At 46.0% G+C, this 26,834-nt stretch overlaps 1 protein-coding gene and 1 non-coding gene across 3 annotated transcripts; both read right to left on the reverse strand.

Moving 5' to 3' along the window:
• Positions 1–1,446: 1,446 nt before the first annotated feature.
• FBXO31 (F-box protein 31) lies at positions 1,447–23,665 on the reverse strand. 2 transcript variants are annotated; one of them, XM_034072907.1, is made up of 10 exons: positions 23,284–23,665; positions 16,186–16,257; positions 14,190–14,276; positions 9,965–10,041; positions 8,447–8,614; positions 7,062–7,136; positions 5,228–5,337; positions 4,355–4,508; positions 3,386–3,735; positions 1,447–2,201 (listed from the first exon to the last, which is right to left on the reverse strand). In XM_034072907.1, exons 1-10 carry the CDS (start codon positions 23,663–23,665, stop codon positions 1,979–1,981), a joined length of 1,698 nt encoding a protein of 565 aa, XP_033928798.1. In that variant the 3' UTR covers positions 1,447–1,978. The 2 variants fall into 2 exon arrangements, with proteins under 2 accessions (XP_033928798.1, XP_012983444.2); XM_013127990.3 differs by lacking the exon at positions 14,190–14,276 and having other exon boundaries at positions 1,449–2,201.
• Positions 23,666–24,026: 361 nt separating this feature from the next.
• On the reverse strand, positions 24,027–24,099 carry TRNAM-CAU (transfer RNA methionine (anticodon CAU)). Its single transcript has one exon. It is a non-coding gene; the product is annotated as a tRNA-Met (tRNA).
• Between the last annotated feature and the right edge of the window lie 2,735 nt (positions 24,100–26,834).

A 26,834-nucleotide genomic window follows, 5' to 3' on the forward strand; every position in this document is an offset into this window, starting at 1 on the left:
CAAGTGCAAGCTAAATTGTTTAGACAATGATTACAGATCACCACTGATGAAGCAGTACAGCACCAGCAAGAAAAGTGTGCGGCTATTCTGCTACAGCATGATGCTGACCTAAATCTGACAGATGCAGATAGCAATACTGCCCTTCACCTTGCTGTTGTATCTCCTAATACCTCCATAGCAGGGCTGTTACTTGCCCATAATGCCAGTATTGATGCCCAGAATAAGAAGGGATATATTCCGCTTATTCGTGCTGTCTCCAAACATCAGGAAGAGATAAAAGAATTTAGTCTACTACAGACATGTACAGACTGTATACATGTAGAGACACATTTACAAACCAAGACCTGAAGAAGATACAATGGCAGAGTTTTGTTAGACACACATCTGTCTGTTAGCAGGAAGAGAAGAAACGTGGAGTTTACATCACAGCCAGAGAACAACTGCAGCAAAGGATGTATTTTGTTTGTAACCAAGACATTCCTTACTAACAACTCTTTTCATTCTGCACACAGGTCCCTATCATCTCTTTCTACACAGGATTAATAACAGGCGCTGATGCAAGTGCTGATGCTTAAAGCACAACTCACATTCTGTACATTAGCACTGGCCAGAATTTTCCTGGATAGGACAGTCAATATGGAATCTGCTTCATGGCCTGCAGAGACCTGGAAGGTAGGGTCTCATTTCCAGTGGAGCTCAGGTCTGCCACACAGAATGCAGGTATCATGGAAACAAGCCCAAGAGCTTTCTGTTGAAGCAGCAGACCTCCGGGATGAAACAAGCACAACTAGAAAGGGAAGAGAAGGTTCTTAGGAGAAGAGCAGCAGCATCCACCTGACAGCACCAACTGTAAAATGTGCCAGAACAAGCCACTGCAATATTAGGAGAATCCCCCATCGCTCCTTCAGACTGCACAGGGCAACCTGATAAGAGTGACACCTAAAAGTAGTTATATCAGTACCAGTGACACATCCCACCTCCTGCTGACCATCACAGACAGCAGTCTTCAGGCTGCAGCTGGGCTTATTTCACAATTGATTTTTTCTTCTTCCTTTACATTTTCAGACCCAATTTAAGGATCTGAGGTTAACCGTTCAGGTACAAAGCCAATCTGAATGCACCAGCATCTGCAACTTACACTCACTTCCAGTTCCATACCCAGCTGCTGTAAGAATAATCATCTCCTTCATGCTCAGGGAGACACCCAGGCTTGGAGCTCCAGGGACAGTATATCCATCAAGCTCCAGAATCCAGGGCAACACTACACACACTGTCATTTACAGTGGGAATCCTCCCCTTGCTGCCAAGCTGAGGGAAATTCTCAAAGGAAACCACCCACTGCAATGACTAAACCAAGGACTGCAGGTATTACCCCAGCCTCTCTTAGCAATGCTGCATCCAGAGAAAGGTTTCTGGAGAGGAGGATATGCTTTGTCAATGGTGACATTAAGCAGCCACTCAGTTTGCAGATGGGGACTACACAGCTTTTCAGGACAGTAAAGCAAGTCTCCCAGGAGGACAGATCATCCTACAGTGTAGCAAAGGCTTTAAATGAGCCCCCTCCTTGCAGAAGACCTCTTTCCACAGGAGACTGCTAATGGTCAGAGCAGAGGGCTTGTGTCCATCCTGTCAATTAGATGTTGTTCTGATCCAACTCTGACCTCGAGTTACTTTTGTTCCAATACATTCTTTTTCTGCAATAAGAAAGGTCTGTTTCCTCCTCTGCAGGATCCCTTCAGCTATACAAAGCTATGTTACAGACTGGGTAACAAGAACTGCTAGGGAGCAGTGTGGAGTGGCAGGGAGGAAAGGACAGTCATGGATATTTTAACCGGGATGTGTACATTTGGGGTTAAAAGGCTTTATTAAAAGTGCATGCTTTTCTTCAGAGGTACCAAGAGCAAGGAATCCCCATCTAAGCTCTGGCTGGGGGAGTGCAGCAGCCTTTGCAACCCCTAGCCCTGTCCATCACTACCCGTCAAGTAGCCAGTGACTGAATGTTCTTCAGCATTTCATCAAAAGCCTCACGGGAAGGTGCTTCAGCATTCTGGAAGGCCACCTTGATCCGGCTGTAGAGACTGAAGGACTTGAGCTCCAGCCAGATGAATCCGAAGCGGTCGTCATCGAAGAGAACAAACACACCTGGTGTTCTCTCGGGGCTGGTGAAGCCGTGGCCAGCAATAAGCCCCGTTCCATAATAACTGCAAGAAGAATAGCAAAAAAGAGATGTGAGAAGAGCCATAATTACCTAACATTTGATAAGAAGATAAAACAAAAAACCAAAAGTATGATCAAGCTGTTGTCAAACACACTGCTAGGTGCTACTGAACAGCCAGATTTATACTCAGTTCCTACCACACAGCTCAAAACATTGTTGATACCATTTTCAGTAAGGAAACTCCACTGCTGTTCGGAGGTTGCTGCTTTTGGCTATCCTAACTAGCCCCTGCACACTGAGGCTGATTTTTCCCTGTAATTCAGCCCAATAATCCATCTGAGATTTACTCCTGCAACTCAAGGATCAACCAAAGCCCAGACAATCCTCACAGAAAAGGCATGTTGAGAGAGTGACCATAAAGACAAACCTTGTGCTAAAACCTAGGGGAAGGGAGAGTAAGGATGATCTGAACAACAGGGAAGTCTAACCGGAGCTGGGGAGGAGTAAAGGTCAGCCTAACCTCCAAGCAAGCAGCAGGTGGAGCAGGGTTTTACTCAAACACAACTCGGTTGTGACAGCAGGGATCTTTGGGGATTAACCAGCTATAGGTAGGTTTTTCCATGAGCACAGATGTTTGGCTGAAGGTCACCTGCCTAAGCCTCAGCTTTTGGGCTTTTTTTCCCCACACTTCATTTAGTATGCTGCTTCACTGACTCCAGGTCCCTTTCAACAAGGCTCTCTCCATGCTTGTACTGACTGCTTAGGGTGCTCAGCACCTTCCAGAGCTTGCCTCAAGGCACCAGAGGTCACAGAAGGGTGGGAGAGAGCACTGTGTTCTGACAGACAAGGAACAGAAATGACACACACGGGAATGGGAAGCTGCTTGAACAGGTCTTCAAATACACAAACTGGGCAGCTCTGGGAAACAAAACACATACAAAAGAAGTGGAGTGGGTGAATCATGGGAGAGGTGCTTGCTTCAGAAGAAACAGGATAAACAACTAGCAAGGAAGCAGAATGGCAAATGACTGTGGTTAAGAAAGAGAGGGAGCAAACAACAGCATGGAAGGTTGGGCAGCGACAGCACAAAATCTCAGGACAAGGGGCTGGGAGATCCACATCCAGGTAACAGGTAAGCAAATAACAGAACAGATCTCAAAGATACACCCTCCCCTTCTGTCTCAAAAAGCAGAATGACCAGGCTCTAAATCCACCACCCCCCGTTACCAAATTCGGCAGGTCCGGGGGTAGTCTTCATTCCTTGATATGACTCCTATGGGCAGCACGAAGGGCTGGGAAGCTGGAGCCTTGTCCTGGGTTGACCCTTCCGCTCCTGCTGCGGTGTTCTCCCCCTCAGCACCTTCTTCTCCCAAGGGCTTTGCAGCAGGCTGGGAGGAGTCCTCTTCCTCCTGCCGGTGTTCCTGTTCCTGCTCTTCCCGACGCACCTGCTCCTGGACCTCCAGGACAATGCGAGAGAGCTCACTGAAGTCACGGAGGTTCTCAATGTCAGGCAGGTGCAGAGGATGTGCCAGGTCAATCTCCACAGTCTGCTGTCCTGCTGGGATGTTGGGATCTCCCTACAGATAGAAAACAACAGTTTGGCTGCAGAGCTCAGACCTGTATCCTCCCCATGTCCACCATCTGACTTCTGCATACTTCACCTTATTCTACAATCACCAACCTGGCAACAAAAAAAACCCTCTTGGACCTTGTTTGCTGCTCCCTGAGATGTCTACATCATGTCTGCCTTCTGCCTCCCAGAAAGAGAATTTTAGATTAAAAGCTGTAAGTCAGGCTCTTCTTGCAAGGGTGAAAGAAAGTCAAAGCTGCAACTGCATTTTGAGAGAATCCCTCCCTGCAGAGAGGAAGGAGCTCACTAGCCTGGCCTTAGTGAAAAGCTGCCGACATTTGGTACCTAATCCTCAGATACATGTAAGCGATCTTCAGTGACCTGCTACCAGCTGCTCACAGAAAGCAGCTGGAAGGGAGAGGACAGGAACAGGGAGCCAGATGGCATCAGGAGAAACCTAGAACAGCATGTTTTAGCTGCTCTGCATGTGTTAAGATTCACCTGATGCATCAATCCCCACAAACAACAGGACCTGGGGTGACAACAACCTTCCAAAGGCCTCTCCGATGGATCCATAACATTGAGAATACTTTAACAAAGTCTGAGAGAAAGACAAATGTACTCACAGTGATTTTAGTCCCCTTTGCTTTCTTCCCATGAAAGCTCAACATGACAATCTCCAGCCCGTGGCTCCCATAGGTTCCTTTGAAGAGACCTGGCTTTATAAGGTCATCAGGGCTACTAGGAGGGAGGTAGATGCGTCGGTATGTCAGGCAGTTGCTGTGCAGAAAACAAAATGTTAGAGAGGTTAATAAAGAATCCCTCAACATGAGCAATGTGTCTGCAGCCTGTTCCTCCAGACAGCTTTGGGGTGTTGACAAGAGAGAGGTGGGTTCTGTGTTTTCCACAGTACAACCAAGATTAACAGACTTTGCTTTACACCTATACAAGCATTCCCTCCCTTCACTTCTCTCTACCAGTACTCAGCACACCAGAAGGCTCCAGCAGGAAGACCACAGTAAACCTCCTCACTCCTTGGGATTTCCAGAGAACCCAAGAGTGAAGCATATTTAAACATTTGCTATAGTGAGGTGGCTGCTGTTATCATAGAAGCATATAATGGTTTGTGTTGGAAGAGACCTTAAAGATCATCTAGTTCCAACTATTAGAAGCTGGGAGTGACAGTTTAAAACGCACCAAGCTCTCCAAGTCTGAGTGATTTCTGCCTAGCATACTCCAAAGCACATATTGCTTACTAATATGGATACTGACCAGACAGCTTCTTGAGACTACGGGCATTTGCTCTGTCTCCAAACTAAATACAGTGAAATGACTAGAAAGCACTGTGCTTCACTGTGTCTTTGCACAGAACCTGCAGAGACACAACATCCCTCTGGGTGTTAAACCCCATTGCAAGCACCCAATCTTCAGAACAAATGATCCAATGTGGTCTCCAAGTTGCAGCAGCCTCAATTCCCAGAAAAAGCTGGTGACCTTACTCATATTGGCTGGTGTAGATGAACTTCATTAAAATGAGCTCTTGCATGTGTTCATGGAAGATGTCTTCCAGAGTTCGACCCCACTCTTCCCGTAGCCAGGTCCGGAATTCCTGCAGCACAGGAAGAGAAAATAGGGAAGATAAAGGCATTTAATTTGTGACAGTGATGCACTCAACATGACTTCAACTCGTCAGCATGATTTACTGGCAGAGCCACAGAGAGAGCATATGCTCTGTCAGACAAGAGGATCATGGCTGAATTTGGTAACTAGCATGTGTTGCTACAGAGCTGCCTTGGAAATACACTTAACAAGTAATGATAATGGTATCTGCCCTATACCTGCCAGACATCACACAATAGACATGTGCCACTTCAAATAAATTACAGGTAGAACCAATACACCTCCCCAGAATAAAAGCATAAGCATCACCTGTTACTGCAAAGTAGGTGATCTACTACTTCTTTACATCCTGACTCACCTTGCAGTTGCTCATTTGTGTACCCATAAGCTGACTCCTGCACCCTATCATGGTATATTAAACATAGAAGGGGAAGCTTTTGAAAGGCACTGAAGATTTAGAAGGTTAAATCCTGCTGATTTAATACTGATGCATCTAAATCCAAAGGGTGCTTTGAAAACATCTCCTAAAGTACTTCTACACCAGCTCTGACAAGTTAATACCCTACCATGAGTTACAAGTGATAACAGCTTACACTAAGATAGCAGCCTACCAAGTGATATTCCAAGCCTGCTTGCTTTATCTTCTAAAGCCAGATCCTCCAATTACCATAATGCCACGCACATTTAACACAGTGCTTTGAAAGTATTAAAGCATTTCTCATCTGCTTCAGAACCAGAAAACACTTAACTAAACCTTTCACCCAGCTGTTTCCCATTAGTAGACAGACATTTTAAAGCATTTGTTAGAAGCAACTCAAGTTTATCAGATTTGTCAAGTTTAACTAGCTGGCAGCAAACAGCAGTACCTGGAACAGGTATTAGCTGAAGGTTTTCATCCTGACATTTATACCTGCACCTTAAAACATGAAGTTTGAGTCAGGAACCTATCTTGCTGGGTATAGCTGACACACACACAGGATAAACAATTAAATGAAGCTTTCAATCCCTCAACCAAGATGATAAGCAGTAGAAAGGTGCCCCACTGACAAGCAGGTATTCAAATGCAGCTGGTACTCTGTATTAGGCCTGTGTCTGATAGATCTTAATTACACAGACAGCAATGACATGAGATTAGCGTCTGGTGAGTGCTGCAGGATGTACAATGCATATTGCTGTCTTTGGATACTCCTGCTATCAAGCAGCACAGGAAGGAAAAGTTCCTGGGGCTCCTCTGAGCACCTTGCTCAGAGAACTGCCTGAAACGGCTTTTTGCTCAACAGGATGGACACCAACAGCCTGCTCCAAGATCCTGATACACACTTAAGATTAAGGCATCGGGTCTCCACCCAGACATTCTGCAGGTTCAACACTGAACTGATCCTATATACTGGATCCTTAAATCATACCTTGGCAAGTACAGAAGAGGTTCCCCAAGATCCTGCTATTATTCAAACATGGCCACTTTAAGTTTTGATTCAAGTCACGGGTTGATTCTACTAACTTAAAAAAGATTCTAGTAAATCAGCCAGGAGCTACCAGCCTGGGTTTTCATGTATGTTCCATGTATGTTCAGATACACAGAAGTTAGAAGGCAGAAGATCACCTCTCTGACCCCAACACTAGCTAAGAGCTTTGGTAAGACAGAAATGTGTTATCTTTAGAAAGGGGACAAACAAAGAGCCCTAATGCAGACTCTCAGCAAAGGACTCGTACCTCTTGTCTTCCCCCTGACATCCGATGGTGGTCTGTCTGGTTGCATTTCGTGGAGAACTCATCCTTCTTTACAATCTGTAATTACCATGGAAGAGAATTTAACAGGTTACAAATCTGTTTAGAGATGCTTAGGATGATGTAACTAAGACTGCTGAGAGTAAATGCTTGCCACAACAAACATTACTGAATTTACTACAACAGAGAAATCATCAAGTGATACCAAGTACATCAGCTACAGAAGTGAGAAATAAAAGCATTAAAACCCCAATGCATTCTAATGAAAGATAACAGGTTTAAGTTGCGTCTCTATTTGAGCTTCCCTCTTCAAAAGAAGGAAACACGCTCTCAGGAACCTTTTCAAAGCATCCAATGTACTGAATGGATGCTACATCACCTTCTCAAGGTCTCATCTTAAGAGAGAGCTGTAAAACAGTACAGGTCCATGTGTCTGCTTGGACACATTCACCAACTGCACAAGGACATGTTACATTATCCTTTCCCCCAGCCTGTACACATACTGTGCTCCCACACTCCCACCATGCTCCAGCCCAATAGAAGACAGTGTAACAGCCTTGCTGTACTACTGCCAATGAACAAATTCAGAGTGGGGAACAGCCCACACAACTTGCCAGACACATAATGAGCATAAAGCTGGCATCCACACATACAACAAGGTGGTGAACGCCACATCCCTCAAATCAAATTCTCATGCAGTTTTTGATGAACCCATTTCCAGAGCCAACATGCATGATCGAAGGAGGTGAATGAGAAGCAGGTTGAAGGAGGTGATCCTGCCCCTCTGCTCTGCTCTTGTGAGACCTCACTTGGAGCATTGTGCACAGTTCTGGTGTCCTCAACATAAAAAGGACATGGAACTGTTGGAACAAGTCCAGAGGAGGCCACGAGGATCATCAGGGGCTGGAGCAGCTCCTGTATGGAGACAGGCTGAGAAAGTTGGGGCTGTTCAGCCTGGAGAAGAGAAGGCTGCGTGGAGACCTCAGAGCAGCCTTCCAGTATCTGAAGGGGGCCTACAGGGATGCTGGGGAGGGACTCTTCATTAGGGACTGTAGTGAGAGGACAAGGGGTAACTGGTTGAAACTTAAACAGGGGAAGTTTAGATTGGATATAAGGAAGAAGTTCTTTACCATAAGGGTGGTGAGGTACTGGAAGGGGTTGCCCAAGGAGGTTGTGAATGCTCCATCCCTGGCAGTGTTCAAGGCCAGGTTGGATGAAGCCTTGGGTGATATGGTTCAGTGTGAGGTGTCCCTGCCCATGGCAGGGGGGTTGGAACTGGATGATCTTAAGGTCCTTTCTAACCCAAACTATTCTATGATTCTATGGTCACACATAGGATGGATAATGCTGAAAGTGCCAGAGGAACTCACCTGGATATGGCCATTATGAGGTCCCTTATGACCATACATACACTCAACCGTTGCAGCCTTCCTCTCCATGAGATGAATCCTGAAGAGAGGTTTGAACCTCATTGGATCATCAACATGAGGGTCATGAGGTGGCAAGTACATCCACCCAATGATGAACAAACCATCTACCTGCAGAGGGGTAGGAGAAAAAGCACATGAAATCATCTCTGCATGTTTGATGAGTATGCAGCTAACAAATGTGGGGCCTATTCTGCAACAGGGTGGGAGCTGTGGAACAGCTTGCTGCATTTCCAAACTGCCTTCCAGCAATTAAACCAGACCATATGCACTCGCTGCACACCCCTGGTGAAGAGGGAGAAGGTTTGTTTACCAGGCTTCCTGCACCACTGGAAAATGATCAGGCCTTTATTACTGCAAACGACTTTGTGACGGATGCTTGGTGTGCAGGATCCAGAGGGAGAGGCAACACTGAAGAGACCACACAGCTAGTCAAACTGTAATTGGTTTGAGAGCTCATGCTGGCAGATACTCAAGCAGACAAATTCTGCTTCTCATGATTATCCATGCCTTTTGGACAAGGAATTATTTGGCTCCATTACTCATAGCACAGGAAGCAACAATCTCCTCTGTTGAGAGGTACAAGTGCCAGCCCTCTTCCTGCATGCCTAACAGAATCCATCCCCTCTAAGCCCAACAGTTCCAGAGAAAGGATATTTTCCAAAGAGAGATCTGAGACAAAAGAGGAGTAGCACCACAGAGGCACTCTTGTCTTTATAAGGTCATAATATCATGTAAGTATTGGTGCACTTGGATGCACTCTTCTACTAGTTCATGGAACAGAATCTCACAAAACCCAAAGGTCTTGTGATTTGTTACACTTCAATCTGTCAGCTGTTGAACTGTGGTGCAAAGAACAAGGGCCTAAGGCAAGCTTCTGGCTCAGGTCTTACCAACAGAGTAAAATGTTGTTCATTAACTGCTCTTCCCAGCAGCACAAGAGCTGCCAGGCTCCACAGGTCTTTCACCAGTCATGCCCCTGTATCATAACATCTGATGGCTTAGTCTTAGACATGGCTGGTGACAGACGAGAAGGAAACGTGCACAAACACAAGCGCAAAACCCTTTGCAACACGATCATGCAGGCAAAGATAATGCAGTAAGTGATGGGCCAGTGCCAAAACCTCTGCTGTACCCCACACACAAGGAATGGAGTCCTGTGCCAGTTACTGGAATAACAGCACTGAACTCTGAATCAAGCCTTTCCCTGAAACACTGCTCATGTTTTCTGTGTGCTCCTGTGGCTGCTTGGAGCACAGCTGAAACCCAGAAGATCCCCCTGTGGACAGGTGGTGATGATGAAAAAGCCAAGAAGCAACCTCGAGGTCCCAATCACTCATTTCAGGGCTGATTACCCAGAATCCTCAACAGCTCAAAGGTGGCAATCAGGTCTAGAAAGCTGTATACAAAAGACTCTTAAGTCCTCAATATCACAGCCCCCAGAATGAGGTACTCACTCACCACCACGTTCAGCAGTCCCCCATAGGGCCCGATGTCCGGCTGCCATAAGCCCAGGATGTGTCGGTATCGGTGCAGCACTAGGGAACAGTGAGACACTGGAATGAGCACATCACACCAAGGAATTGGGATTTTGGGGAAAGAAAATGAAAGATTGCTACCAGACCGCACGCAACACCGCCCAATACCACCCACAACTGCCTGTACTAATGAAAACTGGTTACTTCAAAACACAGCCAGGCAGTTCTGAACTGAAGCCTCCCACAAGCTCACATGGATTTACACTGCTCCCTGCAGCCCTGCTCCTGGCCTGGTGAAGGAGTTTACACAAACAGAAACCTCACCAGGAATTCACAGAAAACATGGTCCCATCAATGCAAATCATATTATCAGAGCTAAAAACAAATAAAGTATCTGCTGTCTCCAAATCACGTTCTTGATGCCTCAGGCTGCAAAGCAACAGAAAATAAGAAAGAACAGAAATGCAGTAAGGAACAGGGGAATTTGGATATTTTGAAAGCATTTCTTTGCCTTATCTAGGCAAACTTGTCTCCAGAGTTCAGCATCCTTAAAAACAGCCAGCAAAGCGTGCAGACCATGCCAGCTCCAGAGATCTGGTGGTGTTACCATGTCAGTAATGGCCTTAAAAAACTCTAAGCAGCTACATGTCAGCACTGCCCAAAAGCTGCTTCAATGTCACGCTCAAAGCCTACTGCAGCAGGTGAGGCTTCTCTGTCATCTCAGAGATGGGTGCACTTTCAATCCCACCAAAAAAGGACAAGTAGGAACACTATCAGCAAGCAGGAGACAACGGTCTTAATAAATCTCCAGTCCTTATATAGTCAGCCATTAATTCTGTCCATGTCATCTCCTGACATGACCAGTGCATTTTGGTCAGAATCAGGATGCAGATTGCTATGTAGGTGACAAGAATATACTACCCTTGCCTTAAAATCATGCTCCTGGCCAACTCAGAAGGTTACAATAACACATTTAACCTACAAGACTGGCTTGAAGAACAGCTTCTGCTTCGCATCAATTTATAGGAAGAATTGTGTTTCGGTGCAGTTGTTATAACAACTTTGTTTCATTTACCACCAAAGATAACAAGAATTGTAAGCGTGGATTTATTACACCAAAGCAGAGAACTTCCACAAAGGTTTAGGACAGCAGGGAGGGTTGTCCAGAACTGCTGCCAACTGGCCTGGAGGAGCCTTTTTCCTGTGCAGTAAACAACTTAAGATTGATAGCCAGGATGACCCAGTGAACCAAGTGCAGCACAAACAGCACTGAGGCAAGCAAGCAAACCACATTCCCAGTCTTCTCATCTCAGTGTGGTAATGTCACATTAATAAAGGTGCTGAGCATAAGCTGCACCACCCAGCACAGTCTGCCTTCTACGCTGTCTGGCATGGAGCTCATAAAAGCCAGCTTAAAAAAACCACTACTTTTAGAACAGAAAACTTGATACTAAGCTATCCAAGAGTGATGAGGATGTCCCTCCTCCCTAGCTCCTGTCACAAGCACTTTCAGAGCTGTAGCTACAATTGATGGGCTTTTCAACAGCCTGATAAGTGTCTGTGTGACAAGGCAAGCCCTTCCACTGCAAGCTGAAGATGGTTTGTGTGCTCACTTTGAGTAAACAGCTGGCTCCAGCTGCAGCTCAGTTCACCAGGAACCATGGTTCAGGAAACATGGCTGAATCACAGACACATGGCTGAGTGTGTTTCACCATCTGTCCCGAACACCCAGAAACTCAAAGGAGGCAGGAGGCCAAAAAAGCCCCATTCACCTCCAAAACAATCCTACCATTGGATAGCAGCTTCTGTGCTTGGTTTACACACCAACAGCAGGGACACCTTAATGGACAAGTCATCTTCCTCACTCACTCAGGATGCTGTGGACTCCTCCTCCTGTTCTTTCAGGAAAGGAAGTGACTGGGGAAAATGCTGGTACTTGGCCAAAGGCCCAAACGAGTCTCAAAGCAAAAGCACAGCTCCATTTTCAAGCCTGGAGTTCTCTGGGCTCTAACATGCCAGCAGCTATATTCATAGCAGGGAAAACCTGATGAATTCCAGTTCTGGCTGTTCCTGGAGGGAGACAGGATGGATCTGACAGTTGTTTCCCTCCCTGCTCTTCAAAAGAAAACAGCATTTGGGTCTTTCTCCAGCATTTTCCTCTGCTATAAACGTTGTCCATTTTTCTCAGTCCTGAAAAAGCCTCTTGCCTATCTGAGCCACAAATCCTCCCAGATGGAGCACAAATAACATCCACTGGATGCTTCAGTACAGCCCCTATCCAGCCTGGATAATACCCACACTGACACATGCAGCCCTGCATGCTCTTCAGATGGGAAGGCAGCTTGAATCCAGCTGGGGATGGGTGAGGAAAAGCAGTGAATGACCAAGCTACCACTAACAGAAGGCTGCCTGTGGAAAGGACTAAAGCCTGTGCTCTTCACTGAGAGTTAAGACACAGGACAAGGAGGTGACACTGATCAAATGCACAGCGATTGAAGCAAGCATTGCACTGCTGGCACACCACAGACACTAAAGGTATGAACAGACAAGTTACAACCCCAGAATGGGTTACTAAAATGGGAGAGCAGGTGCTTTCAGATCTAACTCTTATCCCATTACTGTGTTCAGCTTGGACAGCACAGGCAGAGAAATGCAAAGGCCTAACATGGGAGTTGTCACTGAAATCTGTAGCATTTAAAGCAGAAGTAGCTCACTTCGAGTGGAAAAAACCTGATTCACTACAACTCCCAAGGCCTCTCAGGATGCAGAAAGGTATCTCTAAGCAAAATGAGTTGGAATAATACAGGCAGTTGCTGCCCCCCAGCTGGTGATAACTGACCTGCTAGTGGGAAACCCTAAGTGTTAGAGCCAGGCTAGTTTAAAAGGCTGGGGGAAGCAATCTGAGCTGACCTGGCTATTGCTGCATGAATATAAATTAGGAAGCACGCATGGTAAACCCTGGCAACAAGGTCTTAATAGTCAGGAAGGGAAAAAAGGAGGAAATGGGCAATTGCATCTTAAACCACACGTGCTTTTCCCAGACTAATACAACATGCCTCTAGAGAAAAGGGGCATGAGACATCAAAAGTGTGGAGTTGTGGCTAAAAATTAACTGAGGGAACAGCACAAAATGCCACTTGAGAGCCACCAAAAAGAGCACATTTGGAGCAAACACCCAGGTAGCAATCTACAAAGGAATCCCTCATCCTACAGGACAGCTTGGATGGATGTGCCTCTCCTTCCCACCCAGCTCCACAACAAGACTGCTGTTGAGGGGCAGGACTGCTAAACCTAAAATTTCCTACCAATTCCTGCTGCTGCTTGTCTGTCATGACTCACATTAATGACACTATCTTCACTTTGTGGCTACATGACTAAAGAAAGCACAGGTAAGTCTGCAGCATCCACTCCACTCAGTGTGTGTGAAAACTATATTCCCAAGCACCAGTGAGTTAGTAACTTGACTTGACAAAACTCTGCAGACCTAAAGGAACATTAGAGACAACTCAACACCCCTTCTAAAACAGAAGCAGTAGTGACTTTCTTAACTGATGTAAACTAATCAATATTTCCCCCCAGCTCCTGCTGAACTGTGACTGTTACACTCCAGCATTTTAATATTCTTCCCTCAACACAACATTAGGAAGGAAAGAAGTTTACCCAAAGCAGCTTCTTGACAAAGAAGGTAAATCATAACCTCAGAAACACCAGCAGAATGTTTCCTAGAGATGGAGGTGGTGGTTAAAAGGATTCACTGTGCAGGGAGGGACCTAGCATGGGAACCCTCAGCATGTTTCACTGGGAAGGGCTGTGCATCAAATGCATCTTAACTGGATCACAAGAAAGCTTTTTGCCAGTCCAGAGCTTATTCAAACTTGCTTTTGGAGCCCTTACCAGGGTATCTGACAATTTCCTTCTAAGAAAGGAGCAATCTGTGAGGAGCAGAAGGAGTGCTCCCTTTTGGTGAACACAGACTCCAAAACACTTCAAAAAGAGACTCAGCATACCTCAGTGCTGCCCTACTCTTACTGCCACTCTGAAGAGTCAGAATACTCCCTTGACATGCAACAGCATGAACTGACTAACCGGTATCCTCTACGCTATCCCAAGGTCCGCCCCAAAATAATTTGCTTAAAGCCACGTCACACTCCATGCAGCATCTTGTGTGTGCTTAGTGCAGGAAGCATCAACCAGCAGGAGGTACGTACGGCAGGTGTAAACATCTCTGTACTCCATGTGCTCGTAGTCGGGAAGGATTTTCATAAAACGCCCCGACTTCACTCTTGGGTTTATACCTGAACAGACACAGCAGGGTAAGTACCAGCAAACTCTTGCTCCACTGTAACCAGCACTGTTAACAGCATGAGGAACCTGGACCAACCACGCAGGAAAGTCAAACTCTTTTTCGACTTCAATTCCAGCTGTGGGGCACCATTTGTTTGCGTCAGCCCAGTCTCAGTATACCTGGTTAGCAGGATTACTCGCACAGAGCTTGGTATGCTCAAGATTCCCCACAGACAATATGTATAAATGGCATCCAGTGAATTCAAAGTGGAATCAGGGTCCTCTTCAAACTCTGTAGTAGGGCTATAATGAGCCGTGCTGCCTCAAGAAGCCACTTAGGCCAAGTAAGTACATGGACAGTAGCCCAGGCCTTGGATTAGTTGTGCTTTCTGTAACTTGAACTCAGTTCCCCGTTTCCCACACTACTTCTTAGAGAAACATATTCAGTGGACAGAAAAGTGTATGTGAGCCCTGCCAGTAGCCCCAGACTAACTGTTCTGTGATTAGAGGTTTATGGGACAGCAGAGAAAATGAGGTCACACCACCATGAAACTGTTCCACTAAGCCTGCAACAGGGCTAACTGTTGAATCTGGACTGGAGAGCAGAGATGGTGCATCCCTGAAAGCCAGAGACTGTGGGCAAGTATTCTTGCTTTAGATTTACCATTGCTAGTTAGGACTGTTGAATGGATATGGACACAGTCCTTACTCAGAACTGCAATAAACTATCACAGAGGTTCTCACATGTCAAGAGCAGCTCTCTGCCAATGAATGCAGAACTACTTTAGTATAAAGGGAGACTGAAAACACATGTAAGACAAATCCTGTCTGATTCTCCTGTGGATGCTCAGCAAATCTACTAAAGGTGGGATTAAAACCCTTCTGCCTCTTGTTCTTTCCAGCATTAAGATAAATGCTTGAGGTCATCGCTGTTTGAAGGTTTAACAAATACAGTACATGTAGAAGCTGAGCCAGATTTTGAGTCTGCAAATCTATGGAGACCTCTCATGACTGACCTCTGCTTTTGTTTCATAAAGCAGGACCTTCTTCAAACAGCCAGAAGCCATAGCTCGAGTGCTTCAGGTCATATCTTGGTTTTTATCCTAAGGACCACAGGTAAGTCAGTCTTTTACAAGATCTGGGATCAGAGAATCAAGACAACACAGCTTGGCAGTGCTGCTATGGGAGCTCTCAGGGGCTTTGCAAGGCTCTCTGAGCAACTAGCTCAGCTTCTGACTGCAAAGTGCAAGGTTTGGTGACAGGAAAGACAGTCTCACCATGGACCCAGGCCTCCACTCAAGCCCTTAGCCTACCTTGGTTTCTCTAATATGATGATGCCCCCACCCCTTCTTACTGTAAGACAGAAGATGTACATCTGCCCTCCATAAGGCATGGTGGGTCTAAGGATTTGGGGTTCTACTATTTTACTATTCCTAAAACTCACTAACACCTCACAGAGGCCCAGCCCTGCTAAGCTCTCCTCCTTCAGGAGCAGCTCAGAGGAATGCTCATTCCTTTATCTACTGTGCTTTCCCACTTGATAGCATCTAACAGTGTCTTTTCACTGAGATCAAGATATAACTACATCAGGGCTATGAAAAAAATACCACTTAATTCCTTAGCAAGATCTGAAAATGGCAAAACAGGAAAGGATGAAAAAACTCCAATACACTTTATAATAGGGTTAAATTACACTCTCTTTTCCCATCAGGGGATTGAGGGGCATAGACATCCCACTCCTTGGCATCTGCTTGAAAATAAAACTCCAGACGTATCAACTTCACAGATGAATCCCCTGCCATCAGCAAGTAAGTCCAAATAACTTATGCTGTCTGCATTTAATAAATATTCAACACATATATGCTTTCAAAATTGGTACTAAGCAAGGACATATGGATCTATAGCAGCTTTATCACTTACGCTTGGCATAAACATCTCGACAGGACACTCCTGTGATCTCCAACTTCCGCAGGTTTTCACAGACCCCGTATTCTGCAATGACACAGATAACAATGTCAGCTCTGGCACAAAGGTGTTTGCTACCCAGGATGTTGAGATCCACTGTTCGAGAAAATACAAGATCTTATTAGGTGCTTATTATCTTGCAATAATAATCTTATTATTCTTGCAACCTGCTGCATTACTCCAAGAATCTTATTTCTGCTTTGAAGAGAAAACAGAAAATTAGATGTAATTTCACCAAAGTCTGGGAATCTAACACACTTTACAAGCAATACCTGCAACAACAAACACCATCAGGAACATACAAACACACCAAAGTAACAGGTGCTTATACCTAGACCACAAAGATGTGAAATGTGGAAGACCAACTCATTCCAGCTGGAACTGTACACCCATTTAGATCATATCATGACTCCATGTAGTAATTATCTACTCCCACTGAGGTACCCAACAGGGAAAGCTGCTTATTAGGATCCTACAGAAAAGGTCACACAGACTTTAAAAAGAATGAAACGGAAACATTAGACAGGCATCAGCATGTACAAATATGGTTACACTTAAAAGCAGATCAGATTGAGATGGGTCTGTTGTACATTCAAATGCCTTTGATTGCTTGCAGAACACCCTGAAAACAAAGCAATACAGAGATCTTATAGGCAGCTTTGAAGCAGAAAATGAGATTCTCCTCTTTTATTTTCAGGAAGGACATGCTGAACTTCTGAAAACCTTAAAAAAAATAGAAGCAAACGCTAACATCTCAATACAAGAAACCTTTAGAAGACCAGAGGGAGGAAATGAGAGGAGGGAGATCCCAAAAAATCATCAGCAACAAAAACCACCATGCTGCAGTGACCCTGATAGATCTCAGTACAGCAAACTACACTCCTTGACATCAAAGACATGTATACCACAGATCAAACACCAGCTTTCCTTCGCAGTACCAAACATCTGCCAAATATGTGATTAAAGAAGACCGTTATCCAATCATTAAATATTAAACTTATCTGCAGTACAGCTTCCTTGAATTAACAATTTACTGTGGCTGCCAAATACCACTACTGAATGCTGGTAACCTACTGCAAACTAAGAACTCATTTTTCATATACAAGAAAACCAGAAGTTTCCCTGAATGAATTCAACCTCCTCCATTCTATAAATACACTCGTGGTACATGTACACGATGAGACAGCACATGCGAAGCTTACTGTCAGCCTGCCTACAGGGAACACACATTCTGCACAGCATCGCTTTGGGTAAGCAAGTTCAACGAAGAGTAGGCAGAAGGTACAACAAACACATTGCCCTTCATTAAAAGATGCAAAGGTCAGTGGGAGAGCTCCTGCTGACTTCCTTCACAACAGCCAGAGGAAGCTCCAAGCATTATCAAACACAAAGTGGGATGAGGAAGCACCATCAGCCAGGGAGCGTCAGACAGACGAGCTTGCAGGAAAGGACTTCCAGCACAAACAAGCTATTTAGTGCTGGGCTGCAGCCAGCTGACCTGAGACAGCTCATTCTGCAGATGGGTGAAACCAGAGCTCTGTTGGAGACTGGAAATCCAGACCCAGGCAGCAGCTCACCAAACCCTCCTGCCAGAGCTATCAAGGCTTTCAACCACTGGTGTGCATTATGTGCACAAGTGGGTATGTGTTTGCTAATGGAGGGAACAGCATGTCTCCTCAGCTGATCTGGAAGCCAGAGATCTTTATGACAGAAACAGGGTGGTCATAGCCTGCTGTTTGCAAACAGCCAACTCTGTGCATGTAAACAAATACTCACCTGGCCACAGAACCAGTAAGATGCAGGCTTTGTGCAGCAGGCATTGCAGATAGATTACATTCAGTATCACTGAAGATATCTGTGCTGCATCAGAAAGGGAGGAGACATGCAGAGGATCCTGCCCAAACGGCATTTCTTCGTGTTGCTCTAACAGCAGTACTAGCACAGTCAGATTGTCTCTTCCTCCAGAAACTGCTAATTTTTCAGTTTTCCCTACTAGATCTATAAATCACTTTGAGTGCACTGCCACAGTAAATCTATTACCTGCAGGTATCTTAAAACACCAGGGTGGGGTGGAAGTGATTGATGTTAAAGCTCTTATGCCAGTTTTATGCAAGTGTCCTTGATAACCTGCAGTGAAATATTAATTTCATCAAAGCCAAACCACTACTAAAGGTGCATTTCTAGCTGCTGGAGTTTGTATCTTTCCTGAAGAGAGTCAAAGTTCTTCCACTACCAAGCTCATTTAATTAAAAAATATATATACATAAATACTTAGAATTTAGATATGCTACATGTGACTTGATGTTAGATTCCAAGGCTTATAAGAAAGTATTACCAGAATAGAGAAAAATAATCAAAAATAAAGAAAACAGCCTAATTTTTGTGTGCTTTCATACATCTCATTTTCTGACAACTAGTACTTATCCTGTTTTGTACAACAAACAACTACAAAGAGTCAAAATCCCATAGTGATGGCTAAGCTCTGGTTAAGCGCATCACTTCAGCTTCTCTGATCCATGAGAGGTTACCACAATGGACTCTTGATGAGACAAAATAGTCCTTTGGCTCACAGTGCATACAAAGCCAAATATCACAAGCAATAAATGCAAGTATCTCTTTAATCCATACATAAAATTAAAACAAGTAGAACTTCAAGATAGCTACAGAAAAAGAAAACAGATTTTTTTCTTAAGAGAGAACAAAAAGCCTTTTCTAAGAATGCTTTGAAGGGGTCAAGCTTCCTAGGAAGTTCCACTTCAGTGCAATTAAATCTATTTTCAGGAAACATCTCAGTGCAATAGCTCCCTAAGTAAAGTATTTTAAACAGTTAATAGTCACGGAAATCCACACATGAAATTTAGACTGTTAGAAAATGACTACTTAATCCTACTTCAAAAGCAAGGCTGGAAATTGGGTTTAAACTTCTTCCTTGACCAGCTGGAAAGCCTTTTTTATTAGATTTGTGAGAAATGCTTGAAAGATTTACAAAACACAGAGACACAGTGCTGTTTCCATGGCCACATGCACTAGAATTTAAAGGATTTGGGAAGGCAATTCTCCATTTATTAGGAACTGCAGTAATGCAATTTACTCCCTGGCCTGCCTCTTGCCATATGCTCTTTTGAGCCTCATGTTCCCATCTCCTCTCTAGAAGCCATGCCATACATCTCCTTCTGTGTGGCCTGTGCTGAGGCTTAAAAAAGCAAACAAACAAACCAGGTTCTTCCAGCCCAAGTAGGGAAGAACCCCCATACTCTTATCAGAGACCAAATTACTGCTTTTCCTCTCCATCCTTCTCAGCATGGCAATGCTAGTCACCAGCTGCAAGCACTCAATGGGGACATCCGCAATTCAGAGGAAGTGAGGATGTCTGGAAGAGCTTGACACCCTTATCACTGCTATGTTTGCGCTGTACCCTGCTTAATCAAGTCCTCCAATTACTCCTGGATAATTGTGTGTTTACAAGGCTGTGCACAGAACAAAAAGCACAGAAACTTACTAGATTATTTCAGGGAACACAAAGATGGAAGAGTCTCAGGCTAACACCCCCAAAATATCAGGTGGACAAGCTTGGAACCAACTTCTTGTTCCCAAGGGCTGAACTACCAGATTGAAATACACCAAATAGTTTCCCAAACACTTCTCCCAAGGGAAGGCCTGTAGTTACCACAGAGAGATTTTGCAGCCACAGATGAGATCTGATCTGCAACAAATTAAAGCATTTGTGGAAACCCTGAAGCAAAACATGGGTAGCTCTAGGTCTACAGCTTACAAACTGACCTAAGGAAGACTCTCTGAAGGATGGGTACAGCTAGTGAGCACCTGCCATTAGCAGTGAGAAACAGCAAACCATTGCCAAGTTGTACTCTAAAAGCCAAAGAACATGGTCAGAGATGAAGAAAAGCCCATGATGGTTCACCAGAGAAACACATAATACAGTGGCTTAACCTCATATAAAGGGAGATTAGAGGACTGCGACTTATTAAAATCACTTTTGCATAACTAGAGTGCAGCACTACAGGAAATTGCTCCTGTTGTGGGAGCAGTTGTACTTCAAACTCGTGTGTGGATTCTCTGGAGACCTGTAAGAGCTGAGCTCCATGCATCAGCTCCCTCACTATTATACACAAGATTTCCCACTCTTCTCCACAGGCACCTCCTTCTGTACAACCTACTGGAGGTCAGCATCTTTAGACACCTTGGCTGACACTTTTCATCAGGTCCAAGAGCTGCTGGAGGTTGTTCTCACAAACAAAAGCCTTTTCATTCAAGTTCCAGATCTGGTTATTCTGAATTACTGGCTGTTTCCAGGTGTTCTGCTGCACCTGTGCTGTTTTATTTTAAGATGAAAGCAGTTACCATTTAAAACAGACTATCAGGTGTTAATCAAGGTAGGTCAGGCCACCAGCCAGGGTAAATGAAGCTTTAATTCTGCTCCCACTGCAGAGATCAGCAATCTCCTATTTATAGAAAACATGAAAGTGACTGCAATCCTCTTCTTGCCAAAGAAGCAATAGAGACATTGTTTACATCAAACAGTTGCAATGATAAAAGGACAACAGCCCTAAAAAGCCATGCCAGTGCTGCACAACCACTTCTGGGTAATCCCAGCACTCTTCCAGTTCAAAATCACCAGCAAAAGCCACCCCGCTTTCAGGAGGACAAGTCCTCTGAATGCTTGCACTAACCAGAAGATGTTCTCAAGTCGAATCTACAGCTGAGTCAGCCCACAGTAGTGCAAGGACAAGATACCAACACTCAATGGCTGACTGAGGCAATGGCTAGGCTTCTCTTGGGCAACTGTTCCATTTAATTTTAGAACCATCTTTCTTGTTTCTTTACTGCTGTGCATTTCTGAGAAAGCAGATTGTTTTGCATATGCAACTGACACAAAGTTGAAGTTTACTAGTTACTACCTCAGAGAGCTCAGCTCTGGAACATCATCAGCAGGCATCAGAGTAAATAAGACATCAATGCAAGGAGCACATGCTCTCATTCTGTTTCTAGGACATGCAGCTTCACAAGACAACTCGGGGAGATACAAGCACACATTGTCCTCAGCTGGGAAGTGGACTGTTTTTGGGAAAGATAGATCCCGTTACATGTTTGACTATCATACAGTAACCAGTATAGGGTTATACAGAAACACAGTACAGGCTGTTCTCAATTTTACACGTGCATTTATATACCTGACACCCATGCTGGTCCTCAAGTAGTTGCACACTCACATCTGAACACACTCAGTAGCTGACCACATGCAACAGATCATTGAAACACACACAGATAACTGCAAAATAGCTCCATGAAATGACAGATTTCTTATGTGTATAAATACTCACAGTGACAGCACTACCACAGTGGTGACTACTTACACTGCTGTGTAGAGCACTATGGAACGTGCAAGTCCTTACGAACTGCTTGGAGAACCATGACTGCTTAAAGGACTGCAGTAACAGCTTCATAAATTAAACTTGTTTTATGTGCCTCTCACCTTGTACCTAACCAAGGGCCCTGAGACAACAGTGTAGTCTAAAAACTTTCCCTTCTTGTCTGGTTCAGTTTTAGCCATACAGAGCCCACTGTTTCTTCAAATCCCAGCTTAGCTGTTGAGCATTGCTTTATCTACTTGCAAGAAAATCCAAGAAGCAGTGAGGAATTCAGTAAGCAAATTTATTTCTCAATCAGGCCTAATTTAGTGGTTCCTTTCGAAGACAATCTAGCTTATATTCAGAAGTTGTATACATTTCTCTGTAAATATATTGCCAGGATCCTAACCTATTAAAATAACTAATCAATGAAGTTTTGCAAACCATTCATGAAATACACGTTCAGGAGGATTCTAAGTTAGTAGAGAAGTATAAGAAAAGAATTAATACTATTTTATTAGCCTGTCTCCAAAAAACAATGTTAAGTTATTGGGACAACAGGATCATCCCATGCTGAAGTAAGGAGCAAGAATGCTTTGGTGTACATTTTCTAGGTACAGCCTTTGTACTGTCCAAGGGTTCCTGGATAGTGCTGATAAGGCAAGAATTCATTCCTTCAAGGCTGAATGCATTTGAATAGATCCCACTGCTGATGGCAGGCAGCCACTCTGCCATACCTAAATTCTTCATCTTGATGGCCCCACTGGTATTAAAAACAGAAAACAACAACAACAAAATATACATGACTTCATGTGCTGGCAGCAGATGCACCTGGCAGGATCATACTATTTAGAGAGACGATGAGCACAGTAGGACAGCCGCTGGATTAGCAAACAGGGAACAGAGAGCCACAATGTCGTCAGAAAAAGCACAAGGAGGAAAGAGTAAGAATTTCAGTCTAACAAGGCCACAGCAGCACAGAACTGAGACACTGTACCAACAATCCACCCCCAAGCCTTTGCATTAATGCAGCACAGCATCCTTGTAACAGACGTTCCCCAGGCAATGCACATGCAAACCGGGAACCCCCAGAAACCTGGCCCGGAGCTTCCGGAGATGGGACAGGAACAGATGACCTTACCCAGGGCTGCCCTTCTCCATCTGCTCACTAGAACCCAGCGGGATCCCTGCTCCTGCGTTACCCACTGTGCCTCCACGCCTCCAAGGCCCCCAGCTCAGCCCCACTGTCCAGGGACTGATCACCCCTCTCCTCTCTGCCTGAAATACACCAACCTCAGCATTCACCCAAGGACAACACGGGAGGCATCACTCACCAGGGCCTGGTCCCATCCCCATTCCTCCCATCCAGCTGCCACCCCAGGGAAACAACCCCAGCTCGATGCCCTTTGCTATAGCCGCTCACACGTCACTCCTGCAGCAAGGTCCACCAAGTAAGGACCACGTCCCAGAGGACCCGAGATGTTCCCCCTTCTCCACCTCCATCCCTAGGGCCCTGCTTGGCCCCCTCACGACCCCACAACCCTCATCCCCCACCTCTTTCCTCCACCCCCACACCATCCCCTCCCGTCTCTGCACCACTCCACCACCTCCCCATAACCTCCGTGTCCTGCATCGCCCAGGACCCTGTCCTTACACCCCCGACCCCCCACCTCAGGGCGGGCGGTACCTTCACGGCAGCGCCGCCGCCAGATCGTGTCAGTGCGGAGGATGCGGCGGAACGTGGTGCAGACACGGGCCAGGCTGGGCAGGTCGGTACCGGGCAGGGAGCCGAAGATCTGCACCAGGAGCTCAGGGGGCAGCTCCAGGATGGACAGCGGGGCCCGCCCGGCCGGGCCGGGCTCGGCGGGGTGCGGCAGCGGCCGCCCGCCCTCAATGCGCTCCGCCGCCTCGTCGTCCTCCTCGGATCCACCGCCGCCTGCCTCCTCGGGGTCGGTGTCGGTGTCCGGTTCGCTGTCCCCGGCCCCACCGCGCCGCTGCTCCCTCGCCGCTCCCCGCCGGCGGCAGCCGCGGGCCGGGCCCACGCCGCATAGCCGAGCGCACACCGCCATGACCGCCGCCGCTCTGCCCGGAGGGGCGGGGCGTCGTGCCGCGCGGCGCCGCGGGCCCCGCCCCCAGCCCGGAGGAGCCAATCAGCGCCGTTTCTAAGGCCTCGCCACGCCCCCAATGACAGTGTGGCCACACCCGGGACAACAGTCAGGAGGGAGCCGCGATCGCCCCCTAGCGGGCGGGGGGACCGAGCGCCCAGCGAAGGGGCCGGTGTACGGTAAAGGCCCGGAGCCGCAGACCGCGGCCCGGGCGGTGGGGCCGGGGCACCGGCAGCGAGGCCAGCGGCCCCATCCGGTTGGTAAATAAAGAACCCAAAACAGCACTTTTTCAGCTGCCGAAGGGGGAAAAATGAGGACCCTTTCTTGCCCCGTGTGAGGATCGAACTCACGACCTTCAGATTATGAGACTGACGCGCTACCTACTGCGCTAACGAGGCTCCTCGTCAAGGAGGGCTCCGTGCTGCGCACCTCCGCCTACTCCGTTCCCCTCGAACCCTCCCCTGTGTTCATTGTTCGTTCACCCCTCTCCATAGGGTGTTGCATGGGAAACCTCCTTCTTTGCTTCTTTTCTTTCTTCGCAGAAAAACCTGCTTTGTTTTTTATCCCTAAATCATTATTTTCCCATGTTTTCCTGACATATTTTGCAAATGGCTCCTCTTTCCCATGCTGTTCTACAAGAAACACCTTGGATTTGGTTTTTTGTTTCAGTAAATGGCTATTTTTATCCATAATCTGCAAAACAGCTGCATTACTGACTCCTTAGCATCCTCATCCAGGTCTGCTGGCCAGGAACAGGCTGCGAGGGCTGCACTGACAACATGCTCGCAAGGAAATCAAGTTGCTTTCACATCATTGCAAACATTAAAGCCAGCCTTGTTTGTGTTTCTGCTGTGCAGAATCGCTGCTCGACTGGGATTTCTGCAGTGAAATGAACTCTCTGCATTCAGTGAAGTGCTCGGCAGAAGAGGCTCCCTTGTGATGCCACAGAAGTGCTGCCCTGAATCCTAATTGACAGGCCTTACCCTTAGCGAGGGTCTCCAGGCAGCAGTCACCATGACAATCAAGCAGTACATACCTAGATTGGAATAAGATAGGAAACGAGACACTTAATTGCTTTGGAAAGTCTCCAGACCTCACCCACGAGCATCACTGGAGGAAGCTGTTCACCTGCAGAGCAAGCAGCTGGCAGAGATGAAGGAACAGACCTTTAGACATTGGTCCCACCAGACAAGAGATGTCTGGGTCAGCCCAAGGACTTTGCCAAGGGTCTGATGGGCAGATCTTGTTGTCAGGGGGGCAATACCTTAGTTTTCAATGATCAGGTGGACATTCAGGTGTTGAGTTCAGGCTGCAAGGCTGGTGGCATGAACAAAATCACTGCAACCACAGGATGAGTAAATCCAAGGCTTCTTATAGCCTGAACTGCTGCATTCCTTGCTCCAGCATGGCCCACATGCAGAATGAGGATGAATATGCTAATCCTTTGGTGCTTCAGTGATGGACAAGTTTAGTGCCCACAGTTCTGATCACATCAAGAAAAGCTGCTCCAAGCATCTAAACCAAGGCACATGGACAATGAATCACCTAAACCAGGCATCAGCCACTGGGAAATGTCTATAGCTGGTTTCCACCTGTATTGAATCATGGTTTTGCCCTCACTATGTTACACTCAGCTGGTACGCAAGTTTCTGACACAGCTGCAGAAAGCCTTGTCATGTCTGTTTGCTTATGAACTGATGGATTCATGGTGAGGACACAGAAAGTACTGATGGCAAGGGTTTTCATGTGAATGAAACAAAAGACGTCCTTGGTGATATTGCCTTGAGCAGAAACTCAGCAACCTACAGCACACACAAGCTTTTCCTTCTTTTCCATTTTCTATTTTTATCTGGACTTTCTTCTTTTTCCTTTTCCTCTGAATATTCATGCTGTACCACACAACCTTCTCTCCTTTTCCCTCTCCCAGCTCTCCATTTAACCTTATGCCACAGCCTTGGTTCCATGGATGCCAAGCCACTACATCCTGCTCCATCACTCAGTGCTCAGACTTTTCCCCCTGGCCCACTGATCCCCTTTCCAGCCCAGCCCAGCAGAAGGCAGGACAGCCCATTATAAATCCATGCCAATTCCCATAGAGCTTTATCACCCCATGCCATTTCCTCCAGATTAAGAAGAGAGGGGAAAGTCCATCTGGCTGAAAGGCAGTGCCACCTCCATGATGCACTGATGTCACCTGGCAGGGAGCAAAGCCCAGCAAAGACAAGGCAATGCAATAAGCCCTGTGGGCTCCTAGTACTTGGGGTGACTTCATTTCCCATTCCCATGGAGCAGAGTGGGGAAATGTCAACTTTTTGTCACATTAGGCAGGAGAAATGATCATTTTCTCCACCCCAAGTTTCATGACCCAAACATAAAAGGTTTTCAGTGCTGTTCTTGTGGAGCATCACAGCATAGATAGTTACATGCAGAGAGTTGGAGGCTGAGCACAAGGAAGGTCCTTGGGGCCCGGAAGGTGGAGAGCAGAACAGGGTTCTTATAACAAAACATAACTTATGAATTCACTGATAACCACCCCATCATCAGATGATAAAACTGGCACTTTCCTCTCTCTCTTACTGAGCCCATTATCTGAACCTACCAGCTTTGTTCATGATAGACAAAACCAGTACGAATGTGTTATCATCATCTTCCATCCTCTGTGGTGCTACCAAGTGTCTGAGCACATTCCTTTGTAAACATCACCCGAGTAAGAGCCCTGAGCTTTCCAGTCCTGCTGTTCCAGTTTGCAGCCATTAATACAGGGCTTTAAAACAGAAAAAAACAAAACAAAAAAGAAAGATGTACCAAAAGGAGAAGATTTTATTGTTACATTTCCCTTCAGCAATTAAGGAGCTGATGCAGCTCCCACTATAGTCAATTAGTCTCCACGCTCACTCTAAAGGGCTTTGGATTGGTCCCAAAGTTAGTGTCCTCATTTTCTGTAATCCTGGAAGTGTTTATGCCTTCCCAGCCTTTAAGTGGGGATGAGCCAGCTGATGGCATATCCAGCCAATTATAACCTGGACAGCTAGGAGAGAATTATTTATTTTCCATTTGGCAGGAGGGACAGAAAAGTATGGCAAGGGAGGCTGAGACAGATGAACAAACCCTCTTTGCAAGCCCTCTTTGCCAC

Source organism: Melopsittacus undulatus, chromosome Z, assembly GCF_012275295.1.
Source record: "Melopsittacus undulatus isolate bMelUnd1 chromosome Z, bMelUnd1.mat.Z, whole genome shotgun sequence".
Lineage (NCBI taxonomy): Eukaryota > Metazoa > Chordata > Aves > Psittaciformes > Psittaculidae > Melopsittacus > Melopsittacus undulatus.

Coding starts and splice junctions, on each gene's coding strand:
- FBXO31 (XM_034072907.1), bottom strand. CDS start 23,665: ATGGCGGTGTGCGCTCGGCTATGCGGCGTGGGCCCGGCCCGCGGCTGC. Junction 14,277..16,185: donor TCGAGATGTTTATGCCAAGC/GTAAGTGATAAA, acceptor GTGTCTGTTCAG/GTATAAACCCAAGAGTGAAG. Junction 4,509..5,227: donor ATCTACACCAGCCAATATGA/GTAAGGTCACCA, acceptor TTTTCTGCACAG/CAACTGCCTGACATACCGAC.